The sequence below is a fragment of the Bufo bufo genome, chromosome 6 (genome assembly GCF_905171765.1).
Source record: "Bufo bufo chromosome 6, aBufBuf1.1, whole genome shotgun sequence".
Lineage (NCBI taxonomy): Eukaryota > Metazoa > Chordata > Amphibia > Anura > Bufonidae > Bufo > Bufo bufo.
Window position 1 is genome coordinate 337,140,937 of NC_053394.1, and position 13,665 is coordinate 337,154,601.

Below are 13,665 nucleotides of genomic sequence, written 5' to 3' on the forward strand. Positions count from 1 at the left end.
CGTTTTTTTCCTATTATTTGCATGGCAAACTTGACTTAGATTTTTTTTTTACTTTCCTTCATGTCTGGTGATCCTCCAAAAATAAAGGAAGACACACGGAAACAAAAACGGAAACAGATCACGGAACAACGGAACCCCATTTTGCGGAACGGAACACAACAACGGTCGTGTGCATGAGGCCTAAATGTAACAGGTAAGCGGGCCTTTAGGCTAGGGTTACACATTTTGTCGCGCGACAATTTTTATAATCTTAGTCTATGGTGTCGCACTGCGACTATTCTTATAAAAATTGTTATGCGACATAAATGTGTGTAGTTGCGACTTATTGTCGCGTGACACATGTCGTCGTGTGGCCCTAGCCTTAGGCTTCAGACTCCATCTTGGATATGATCTAACATATTACTAGTAAAGCCACAAAATAAACTATTATACAATTAATTACCTCACATAACCAAAAATACCTGTAGGCCTCAAACTCACCTCAGCTATCCAATGTAGGGCAATAGAGCGAGACGTGTGCTTGGTCAGATTTGCCCCCTCCAGAATATTGAGGGCACTTATAAGAGCGGGGCCTGCATGAGGAGCAGGTGGAGCAAACACAAGATGGCCTATAAAGAAGACAGTAAGAAGTATAGCAGGGAATGCTCCTATGTACACCTTATATAGAAGTGATGGTCATATACAGCCTCGGGTGGTGATCATCGCCACATGGGCACTCATTCACTGAACTATATGAGTGGTAGGTAGGTAGACAGGCGTTTCTAATGCGCATACCTTGATATACAGTTTGTACAGGCTTTTCAACCGATACATTATAGTTAGTAAAGTCTTCTTCTGACATTACTCCACCTTGTGCATTAACCTGAACGAAAAACATAAACAAATTAATAAAATTAACCATCCAAAATCTTTGACTTTGTTTTGCTTATTTTTTTTATTTTATTTTTTTTAAATGTCTTACGTTTTTTACAAGCTTTTTTTTATTCTGGCATCTTTGCATGCTTTGTTATGCATTTTTTTTCCTATAGAGAAGCCTATGGACAAATATATTTTAAAAAAACCACCCCTCTGATCAGACCCCTCCAATTAGACCCCCGATCAAAAATTAAAATAAGGTCTCATGCACACGAACGTATTTTCTTTCCGTATCTGTTCCGTTTTTTTTTTTTTTGCGGACCGTATACGGAACCATTCATTTCAATGGGTCCACAAAAAAAAACGGAAGGTACTCCATGTGCATTCCGTTTCCGTATGTCCGTATTTCCGTTCCGCCAAAAAATAGAACATGTCCTATTATTGTCCGCATTACGGACAAGGATAGGACTGTTCTATTAGGGGCCAGCTGTTCCGTTCCGCCAAATACGGAATGCACACGGACATCATCCGTATTTTCTGCGGATCCGTTTTTTGCAGACCACAAAATACATACAGTCGTGTGCATGAGGTCTTAATGAAACAACCTGCCTCTCCTACTCTGGACGAAACACTCTTAGGCCCCTTTCACACGGGCAAGAATTCCGCGCGGGTGCAATGCGTGATGTGAACGCATTGCACCCGCACTGAATCCAGACCCATTCATTTCTATAGGGGTGTGTACATGAGCGGTGATTTTCACGCATCACTTGCGCGTTGCGTGAAAATCGCAGCAAGCTCTATATTGTGTGTTTTTGACGCAACGCAGGCCCCATAAAAGTGAATGGGGCTGCGTGAAAATCGCAAGCATCAGCAAACAAGTGCGGATGCGGTGCGATTTTCACGCATGGTTGCTAGGAGACGATCAGGATGGGGACCCGATCTTTATTATTTTCCCTTATAACATGGTTGTAAGGGAAAATAATAGCATTCTGAATACAGAATGCTTAGTAAATTGTCCATTGAGGGGTTAAAAATAAGAAACAAATTTAACTCACCTTAATCCACTTGATCGCGTAGCGGATCTCCTCTTCGTTCTACTTTCTTCAGGACCTGGCTAGAGGACCTTTGATGACGTCACTGTGTCCTTTAGCCAGGTCCTGAAGAAAGTAGAAAGAAGAGGAGATCCGCTACACGATCAAGTGGATGAGGTGAGTTAAATCAGTTTCTTATTTTTAACCCCTCCATTCCTATTTTACTAAGCATTCTGTATTAAGAATGCTATTATTTTCCCTTACAACCGTGTTATAAGGGAAAATAATAAAATCTACACAACACCTAACTCAAACCCGAACTTCTGTGAAGAAGTCCGGGTTCGGGTCTGGGTACCAAACATGCCGATTTTTCTTACACACGCGCAAAACGCATTAAAACGCTTTGCAACCGCACTGAAAAATCGCGCATTTTCCTGCAACACACCCGCATCTTGTCCGGCCCTCACACGCGACGCCCGTATGAAAGAGGCCTTACTGCACTCACCACTCGCTGGTCTTTTGCCAGTGCCACTCTGCACTGTGCCGTGAAGTCGCATAGCATCAGGTCATAATGCAGGCCTACGTGCACTGCGTCTACGCCTGACGCTATATGCATTCAAAAGAGGGAGATGGTCAGCACTGGATCTTTATGTGCGCTGGCACGGGAAGGAGCAAACTCCAGGAAACACTGTAACAAATTCCCAGCGGACACTTGTTCTCTTCGGTGGGTATAGCAAGAGGCCTCTCTTCGCCTCCTGCATATAAATGAGCACTGCTGCGTTTCCATAATGAAAACGCTAATTTCTCCCCACTTTTGGGGAAAAAAGGTGCATCTTATAAAAATATGGTAAGTGTAAAAGATGGTAAACAAATTAAAAATATGAAAAAAGGAATCTGTAAAAATCCAAGGCTATGGCCGCTTTCAGACGAGCGAGTTGAACACTCCGGACTCGCAGTATGCAACAGCTCCCGTCCTGAACTCCCAGCACTGCCGGGGTCACATAGGATTATACTGATTTATAATGCTATGTAACCCTTACAGTTCTGGAATGTATTGGATAACACTGACAGCCTTATGTCAGTGTTATCCAATACATTCCAGAACTAGTATTAACAAACCTAGGGTGCTTATTTCTCGCTCGTCCGTGGACACTTTGGGGGAGCAATTTGTAATGGGTGCGTTGACTACTAGTCTGGATGTTTGGAGGTTACATCCCAAATCCTACATTTGGATTTTACGTTTCTTATTCATAAGGCTACATGCACACGACCGTATGTGTTTTGCGGTCCAAAAATTACGGATTCGCAAAAAAAACGGATGACATTCGTATGCCATCTGTTTTTTTTGGTGGATTCATTGTAACAATACCTAAAACGGACAAGAGTAGGACATGTTATATTTTTTTTGCAGGGCTACGAAACGGACATACGGATGCGGATAGCACACGGTGTGCTGTCCGCATTTTTTGCGGACCCATTGAAATGAATGGGTTTGCATCCTATCCGCAAAAAAAAATGGAACGGACACGGAAACAAAATATGTTCGTGTACATGAGGCCTAAGGCTTCATGCACACGACTGTATTTCTCATCCCTTGGCTATCCGCATTTTTTGTGGATCACACACCTACCCATTCATACATCCGTATTTTTTGCGGTTCCACGATTTATAGCATGTGCTCTATTCTGGTCCCTTTTGTGGCTGAGAATAGCTCTTTCTATTTATGGGAGTGAAAAAAAATGGAATGCACATGGAAGTTGCCCATATTTTGCGCATCCGTTGCATGCAGTCACGGCTGTGTGTATGAGGCATAAAGTGCATAAAGTGACGAAATAAAACTGGCAGGATATCAGGGATCTGAAACAAATCCAGTATCATAATGTACGCATTTCGTCTCACCTCAGTCACCATTTCTCGTGTCAGGTTGCTGGAATAGAATGCGTCCACCCCTTTTGTCGCTACTTCATGCAAAATGGCAGCCAGGTCGGGCCTTCTGACGAACGTTCCCGTTGTTAAAGGTAGTCCATGCGGGAAGAAAATATCTTGAAAAGTGGTTGATAGGTCATCTTCTTTCAAGTCACTGATAGCCTTAGCTGTCAAAATTTACATAGTTACACGTTAAGGCCTGTGCTTTACTGATATGGAATTCTATCACAAATGTCCCCAAAAGCCTGCGAAAGACACAATAAAGAGCGGGTTTATCGGAAAAGTTATTCCCCCCCCCCCCCCCCCCCCAAAAAAAAAAGTTATGTTCCACATTGCCAGAGGCAAAAGCCACACATGGCTTGTTTTTTTTACCTTGGATGAGTAGTACATTTTATTGGAAGCTTTTGGGTATACATATCATTTATGGACCCATTTTTATTTATTTTTTAGGGGTTAGGGGAATGGAAGGAACAGCAAGTCTGCCATTTTTTATGCAATGTGTCTTGCAGTATAACGAACACGTTATTTTTATTCTGTGGGTTGTTACGACTATGATGGTATTAAATATGTAGATTTTCATAACTAACTATTTTGAAAAAAATATTTTTTTTAACAAGGGTTTTTTAGAGGGGGACGGTCATTTTCTTTTAAAGGGATTCTCTGCGTTTTTACTAAAATCCCTCTGTTTTCTAACCCGTGGAAGCAAGATTGTTTTAGCAGTACTTACCTAACGTGACAGCAGCACGGATGGCAGAATCGGCGGGGTAAGTACTGCTGAAACGATCTTACTTCCACAGGTTAAAAGGCAGAGGGATTTTAGTAAAAGTCCCCAAAATATGGATACTATCCGTGCTGCATCTGCATTTCCTGCGGACCCACTGACTTCAATGATTCCGTGGTCCATTTTGGAGCCAAGTTTAGGACATGTTCTATCTTTTTGTGAAACGGACGTATAGATGCGGAAAGCACATGGATCATGTGCTTTCCACATCTGTATGTCCATTCCACACAGGGATAGAACATGTCCGCAAAATGTGGACCACGGACCCAGTGAAGTCAATGGGTCAGCAAAAAATGGGACAGCATTTGGACCGCATCCGTAATTTTGTGGGTGTGCAGTTTGCAGAATGCAAAATGGACATGGTCGTGTGCATGAGGTCTTACTCTGTGACAGTATTTTACACCAGTATTGTGGCGTAATTTTGGTGCCTAACGGGGCACGTCTCCTTTTTCTGAGACGCCACCCTCTTTTCAAGTACTCTGCACTTTTTTTTGGCCTAAAAGCAGAACATTTCTCTGAATTGAGATGCACCAAACTATGCCACATTTTGTTGCAATTTACACAATAAATGGACTTACGTTATTAAATGTGAGCCACCGTATTCCAAAGCAATATAACCTATCGCTGGTACACTGACGGACAGCCTATTTGACCTTCAATATCTGATCAGCGGGAGTCTGACATAACGCACCCCCGCCATTCAGCTGTTTTGCAGTAGCTGGAAGCCAGCAGCCGAACTGCACGCCTCCGTCCATAGTTGTAGCTGACGGAGCTGGTTACCATTCACTTCAATGAGAACAGCACTGCAGTAACCAGCTGCGTCCACTATATAGCGGATGGAGCTGTGACCTACTGCAGAACGGGTGATCGGTGGGGGGTTTGGAATATTGGCCAAATCAGATATTGATGGCCTATTTTTTTCCTGACATCCCCGGTCATCAGTTTGCATTGGGGGTCCATGATCTAGTACCCCCTCTGACGACTGGAATGAAGCCAACGTTTTCACCATTGGTGATTTTCTCTTCTAGAAGGACATCATGTAATGCAGTTATACTGTATGTGTACCGACTTACCTGCAGATGAATGTCCGCACCATCTATAAATCTACCTCGCCAACAATAATCTTATTTATGAGTGAAATGCTCAGAAGTCATAAACTGGCGAGTTTAAGCCAAACTCGTCCGACCAGTTCTGCCTGGCACCGAGTGTTGACAAAATCTTGGGATTTCATTTAATTAGTGTTTAGTTGGGTAAAGTAATATCAGTCCACAAGCCTTCAGTAATATTATGGGGAACATGCTTTTAAAGAGACAGAGTACCAAGTAGTGACTGACCTCTGCAAGCTACGAACACCTACTGGAGTTGAGCAGGGTGGCATGTCTTAGGTTGCCTCGCAAAGTCCCACCCTGTTTCACTTACTTCCAGAAGCTGGCCCTAGCGAGTTCCCTTTCTCTAGGACATACCTCTTTACATATTATTTTTTCCATGGAGCATTACCACCAAGTCTCCATACATACCTGGTCTCCTTAAAGATGTTGTCCCAAGAAAACAAAACCATTCTACATTTTTCAAGCAAACACCTGGATCTGAATACTTTTGTAATTGCATGTAATTAAAAATTCAGCATAGCCAGTGAGTTTTTCAATAAAATCTATCTGTGTAGCGCCACCTGCTGTTTGTTCTTTTTCTTATTTCTCTGTCCACCTTGCTGAGGTGGACACACATAGTTCCATCCTTCAACTGTCACCAGCCAGATCTACTGTTAGAAGCTGTGACAGTTACAGGGAGAGATATGTTCCCCTGATCTGCAGCAGAAAGGACACTCCCCTGAGAAAGGACACATCATGGGATAACCCCTTTAAGGAAAGCAAAAAAAACTCTCCTTAGCCACTAACACTAGCAGAGGAAAGGAAAGAAGGAGGGCAATTATATTTTACATGGGTGATATAAGTGCTAGCTACCGTTCCTTAAAGGGGTTATCTAGTCTATACTAAATAATGGCCTATCCTCAGGATAGGCCATCACTAGGTCATTGGTGGAGGTCTGACACCCGCATCCCTGACGATCAGCTGTTTAGATGTACAGTCTAGTATCACAATTAGATGGTGCCCCCCAGTGTGACCAATAGGAAAATCTTCATGTCGTTCCCTTATCAAAATTTAAAAAAAACACTTTCCTCCTAAGGTCTGCTGGTAACAAAGTGCCTTACCCAAGTCATGTGTGGTGTTAAATCCTCCACTGGCAACTTCCTTCACCTTAGATATAATATCCAACCATGGCAGCCTGCGGAAAATAGTTAATTGGTATGAAAAGTTGGTTGATATTAATTGGTACTGGCAGATCCAACTGCCCAGATCATGTACACATGGTTATATAACCGAGAATGAGTGAGTGCTAGCAGTGTACTGCAGGCTATAGCGAAGAGACAGACAGACAGATAGATGTAGATAGATAGATAGATAGATAGATAGATAGATACATAGATAGATAGATAGATAGATAGATATGAGATAGATAGATAGATAGATAGATAGAAGATAGATAGATAGATAGATAGATAGAAGGATAGATAGATACATACATAGATATGAGAGACAGACAGAAGATAGATAGAATAGATATACAGAAGGCTAGACAGACAGATATATATAGATAGATACATAGATACACAGACAGACAGACAGACAGATAGATAGATAGATAGATAGATAGATAGATAGATAGATAAATAGAATAGATAGACAGAAGGCTAGACAGACAGATAGATATAGATAAATGTGAGATAGACAGAAGATAGCTAGATACATAGATAGATATAAGATAGATAGACACGAGAGAGATAGATAGAATGTAGATAGATAGATAGATAGATAGATATGAGATAGATAGATGATAGATAGATAGCTAGATAGATAGATAGATAATAGATAGATAGATAGATATAGATAGATTAGATAGATAGATAGATAGATAGATAGATAGATAGATAGGAGATAGATAGATAGAGATAGATAGATAGATATAGATAGATAGATAGGAGATAGATAGATAGAGATAGATAGATAGATAGATAGATAGATAGATAGATAGATAGATAGATAGATAGATAGATAGATAGATAGATAGATATAGATAGATAGATATGAGATAGATAGATAGGAGATAGATAGATAGATAGATAGATAGATAGATAGATAGATATAGATAGATAGATAGATAGATAGATAGATAGATAGATAGATATAGATAGATAGATAGATATGAGATAGACATATAGATAGATAGATATGAGATAGATAGATAGATAGATAGATAGATAGATAGATAGATAGATAGATATGAGATAGATAGATAGATAGATAGATAGATAGATAAATAGATAGAATAGATAGATAGATATGAGATAGATAGATAGATAGATAGATAGATAGATAAATAGATAGATAGATAGATAGATAGATAGATAGATAGATAGATAGATAGAATGTAGATAGATAGATGGGAGATAGATAGATAGATAACAGATAGACAGAAGATAGATAGACTTACTTTCCATACATGCTGTGAGCTTTAGCCAACCCTTTTAACATCCCAGGAACGCCGACCAGAATACCTGCCTAATAAACACAGAGGAACATGACACACAGTGGCATAACTGGAAATGACTGGGCCCCACAGCAAATTTTTGAACAGGCCCCCGGCACCCAAACAACTTCTTCGCAACCCCCTCCTCCTGCGCACCCCCCACTCTTGCATCTAGTCAAGTTCTCTCTCTCAGACGAGGCTCAGCAGCCGCTCCGTCAGTTTCCTACAGCGTCACTGTATACAATGTCATTGTATAATACTGTTGAGAGGGGCCCTGACAATAGAATCTTTTAGTCCTCCTCCTGGACGGGCCCCTTCTGAGGTCGGGCCCCATAGCAGCCGCTTCCCCTATTGCTACACCCCTGATGACACAGGAGTAGACATGTACAGGAGCGGATGCGCAGGTGATCTGACTACAACTCTACATATATGTATTGATCCTTAGATTGCTGTTGACAGATCCTGTCCTTTACACCTGGATCTCCCACATATATATGAGATGGGGTTGATACCGCTACGCAGGATCTCTGTGGATGTTTGGTATGTTTTTCCTTGAGGTGCGTGGCAGCCATTTCTCATTCCTCATCCTTTCCTTCCAGCCATATCTTACCTTATGCCTACTGTACTGGAGAAGCTCATTATGTAATTCAGATGGTGCCGTCTCCCGGAAATCAATGACTTCTGTCAGGTTGTTTCTGATGTCATGGACCAGCATCACCCCCCCCCTGATACAAAAAGACAGGAGCAGACATACATCAGGGATGGCCAAAGACAGATCTCCGCTAAGCTATCTACGTACTTGTAGCGTCTACTATTTCTCTGTTAGTTTCTTCATCTTGAAGGGAATCTGTCACCTCCCAATCTGTTTGCATTGACCCAGCGGTGGTTCCCCTGATTAAAGTGCTTTTTTATTTTTTTGGATCCGAGGATACGTTCCCGAGTTAAGACACTTTTTATTAATATGCAAATTAGGCCTTTGGTGCAATGAGGTCATCACCATTGCTCTTGTGGCACCCAAGCTCCGCTCCTTTCTGTGGTCAGCTCCACCCTCGTTGCTTTGCCACGGCCTGAAAGGGGGGGGTCCGGCCACAGAAAGGAGCGGAGCTTGGATGCAACAAGAGCAATGGTGATGCCCTCATTGCACCAAAGGCCTAATTTGAATAGTTATAAAAAGTATCTTAACTCGGGAACGTATCCTCGGATCAACAAAAAAAAAACAGCATTTTAATCAGGGGAACCACCGCTGTGTCAATGCAATCAGTTGGATGTAGACGTCGCTGATTCCCTTTAAACATTACCTAAATTATAACTTTTTCTAAAAAAAACAAAACTAAACTAAATTGGAACATGTCAGCAGGTGCCCCATTCTGTTGCTTCCTGAACACCTCCATTGATAACAGCAGTAGTCGGTAGTATACGTTTCTTCACGTGAGGCAGTGTGATTGGCAGGGAAATAGTTATTAAGGCGGTATGTGAACCTGACGTACTGGCATTTCAAGGGTGTTTATTCAGCTAATTGCCTAAATCTTCTATAAATGTCTCCATTGTGTTAAGGTAAAGTGATCCTTAAGTACGGTAATAACATACAAAATTGGCAGGCGACGGTTTAAATGCTGGGACAACTGTAATAGTGACCCGCTAAGTGATCAAGCCTCATTATTATCCCTTGACCTTCTCTTTTCTTAAAGGGGTTGTCCAAAATGAAGAAACAGCACCACACTTGAACCGGGTTCTTCTGGTATTGCAGCTCCACACCATTCACTTAAATGGATGTAGCTGTAATATCTAACGCAACCCACAACAACAACAAAAAAAAACATTTTCTTCTTTTCTTGAACAACCCCTTTAATATTTATTATTAAATATTGCAAATTAATAAGTTATTCTGCACCCATACTTACCCCCCAATGCCTGACGTATGTGGATTTACAATCCCAAGACACAGGGATGTAGCAATGGCGGCATCTACAGAGCTCCCCCGCTTCTCCAACACTTCAATACCCAGAGCAGTACAATGGGAAGCATCGCTTACTACTGCCCCCTGGTGGAAGATCTAGAAGGAGCAAATATCAATCAATAATAAAAAAAATTTAATTAACGATATGTATTCATGTGAATGTTTGTCTGTTGCAAAAAGACTTAAAGAGCATCCCTCAGCATGATCAACCCTATTAAACTAGGCCTATTGCCTGGTAGCGTTGATCATGCTGAGTAAAATTGCAGAGATATATTGATTTTTATATTTCAAGTCCTTATTTTAATGGAGCTCCCTTCTCTATGATCAACCCTACCAGGCACCATGCTTGGTTTAATAGGGTTGATCATTCTGACACGCTCTTTAAAAGGATTCTCCCACTGTAACAACCCATCGATAGGACCCACACCAATATTAAGAACTGGGGTTTCAAGTCCTTATTTTAATGGAGCTCCATTCTCAATGGGACTGACAGAGATAGTCGAGTACGGTGCTCAGCTATCTCCTGGAGTCCCATAGAGGATGAATTGATTTCCAGCGCACATTCGCGACGTCACTCAATTCAAACTTAGCGGACTCAGCAACCTCATTTTCATCATCAGTGTAGGCCCCAGTGATGAAAGCTTATTACGTCTCTTGTCAATAGGTGATCAGTTGTGACAACCCCTTTAAATGGAATCTGTCACCAGAAAATTCACAGCCACAACGTCTTGTAGAGCTAGATCAGTGAATATAACGATACCTTTCACTTCGAGATCCATTGCTTCATAAAAAATGCTTTTAATCCATATCCTTCTGGATATAAAGTAGTTAATCCATATGCAAATGAGCAGTTACAGTGGATATAAAAAGTCTACACACCCCTGTTAAAATGTCAGGTGTCTGTGCTGTAAAAAAATGAGACAAAGATAAATCATTTCAGAACTTTTTCCACCTTTAATGTGACCTATAAACTGTACCACTCAATTGAAAAACAAACTGAAATCTTTTAGATGGAGGGAAGAAAACAAAAAAAACTAAAATTATGTGGTTGCATAAGTGTGCACACGCTCTTATAACTGGGGATGTAGCTGTGTAGAGAATTAGGCAATCACATTCAAAATCCTGTTAAGTAGGAGTCAGCATACACCTGCCATCATTTAAAGTGCCTCTGATTAACCCCAAATAAAGTTCAGCTGTCTAGTTGGTCTTTCCTGAAATTTTCTTAGTCGCATCCCACAGCAAAAGCCATGGTCCACAGAGAGCTTCCAAAGCATCAGAGGGATCTCATTGTTAAAAGGTATCAGTCAGGAGACGGGTACAAAAGAATTTCCAAGGCATTAGATATTCCATGGAACACAGTGAAGACAGTCATCATCAAGTGGAGAAAATATGGCACAACAGTGACATTACCAAGAACTGGACGTCCCTCCAAAATTGATGAAAAGACGAGAAGAAAACTGGTCTGGGAGGCTACCAAGAGGCCTACAGCAACATTAAAGGAGCTGCAGGAATATCTGGTAAGTACTGGCTGTCCGGTACATGTGACAACAATCTCCCGTATTCTTCATATGTCTGGGCTATGGGGTGGAGTGGCAAGACGAAAGCCTTTTCTTACGAAGAAAAACATCCAAGCCAGGTTACATTTTGCAAAAACACATCTGAAGTCTCCCAAAAGCATGTGGGAAAAGGTGTTATGGTCTCATGAATCCAAGGTGGAACTTTTTGTCCATAATTCCAAAAGATATGTTTGGCGCAAAAACAACACTGCACATCACCAAAAGAACACCATACCCACAGTGAAGCATGGTGGTGGCAGCATCATGCCAAGGGGCTGTTTTTCTTCAGCTGGAACTGGGGCCTTAGTTAAGCTAGAGGGAATTATGAACAGTTCCAAATACCAGTCAATATTGGCACAAAACCTTCTGGCTTCTGCTAGAAAGCTGAACATGAAGAGGAACTTCATCTTTCAGCATGACAACGACCCAAAGCATACATCCAAATCAACAAAGGAATGGCTTCACCAGAAGAAGATAAAAGTTTTGGAATGGCCCAGCCAGAGCCCAGACCCGAATCTGTGAAAATCTGTGGGGTGATCTGAAGAGGGCTGTGCACAGGAGATGCCCTCGCAATCTGACAGATTTGGAGTGTTTGTGGGCAAATCTTGCCAAGTCAAAATGTGCTATGCTGATAGACTTATACCCAAAAAGACTGAGTGCTGTAATAAAATCAAAAGGTGCTTCAACAAAGTATTAGTTTAAGGGTGTGCACACTTATGCAACCATATTATTTTATTTTTATATTTTTTCTTCCCTCTACCTAAAAGATTTCAGTTTGTTTTTCAATTGAGTTGTACAGTTTATAGGTCACATTAAAGGTGGAAAAAGTTCTGAAATGATTTATCTTAGTCTCATTTTTTTACATCACAGAAACCTGACATTTTAACAGGGGTGTGTAGACTTTTTCATATCCACTGTAAGTGCACCAAGGGCAGTGCTAATCCACTCTATGCACCCTTGCTCCTCCTGTTTCCTCTGCCAGCCCCTTCTTCTTCTTGATTGACAAGGCCAATCAAGAAGATGAGGGAGGGACTGGTAGAGGGAGCAGAAGAAGACGCAGTGGTGCACAGAGTGTATTAGCACCGCCCTTGGTGCACTTAACTGCTCATTTGCATATGGATTAAGTACTTTATATCCAGAAGGAAACAGCGGATCGCTAAGTAAAAAGGTATCATTACATTCAGCTGGTCTAGCTCTACAAGGCATTGTGCCTGGTTTATCACTGTAGACTCCCTTTAAAGTGATTGAAGTGAATGAGGATGAGCTGCAATACCAGACACAGCCTCAAGACACAAGTGGCACTGTTTCTGGAGAAAAGGCAATAAGGAAAGGAATTATATTTAACCATCTCCCGTCATACTAACACCGATCGGCGTCAGTGTGGCGGCTCCCTCAGGTCACACTAACGCCGATTGGCGTCATCTCGTGAGACCCGAGATTTGCTGTGAACGCGCACGCGCATGCGTTCACAGCGGCGCGCTGTTCGGAAGTTATACTACAGCCTGCCAGCGATGATCATTCGCTGGCAGGCTGTAGATGTTAAAATAATCGCATCAGAAAGGTATATCAGACGCTGTTTTGTTAACAGCGTCTGATATACCTGCTACCTGGTCCTCTGGTGGTCCCTTTTGCTTGGATCGACCACCAGAGGACACAGGCAGCTCTGTAAGTAGCACCAATCACCACACTACACTACACCCCCCCCCTGTCACTTATTAACCCCTTATTAACCCCTGATCACCCCATATAGACTCCCTGATCACCCCCCTGTCATTGATCACCCCCCTGTAAGGCTCCATTCAGATGTCCGCAAAACACATACGGACGTCTGAATGGAGCCTTACAGGGGGGTGATCAATGACAGGGGGGTGATCACCCCATATAGACTCCCTGATCACCCCCCTGTCATTGATCACCCCCCTGTAAGGCTCCATTCGGACGTCCGTATGTGTTTTGCGGATCCGCAAAACACGG

General features: G+C 42.0%; 1 protein-coding gene across 1 annotated transcript in view; it reads right to left on the reverse strand.

Moving 5' to 3' along the window:
* GGT7 (gamma-glutamyltransferase 7) overlaps window positions 1–13,665 on the reverse strand; it is a 47,143-nt gene that overhangs the window by 11,504 nt on the left and 21,974 nt on the right. The window contains exons 3-9 of the mRNA XM_040437721.1: window positions 10,080–10,231; window positions 8,789–8,903; window positions 8,143–8,210; window positions 6,803–6,876; window positions 3,786–3,979; window positions 775–862; window positions 481–608 (exon numbers count right to left, since the gene is read on the reverse strand). Of these exons, the coding sequence (XP_040293655.1) occupies window positions 481–608; window positions 775–862; window positions 3,786–3,979; window positions 6,803–6,876; window positions 8,143–8,210; window positions 8,789–8,903; window positions 10,080–10,231 (819 nt within the window). The remainder of the gene's footprint in view (window positions 1–480; window positions 609–774; window positions 863–3,785; window positions 3,980–6,802; window positions 6,877–8,142; window positions 8,211–8,788; window positions 8,904–10,079; window positions 10,232–13,665) is intronic.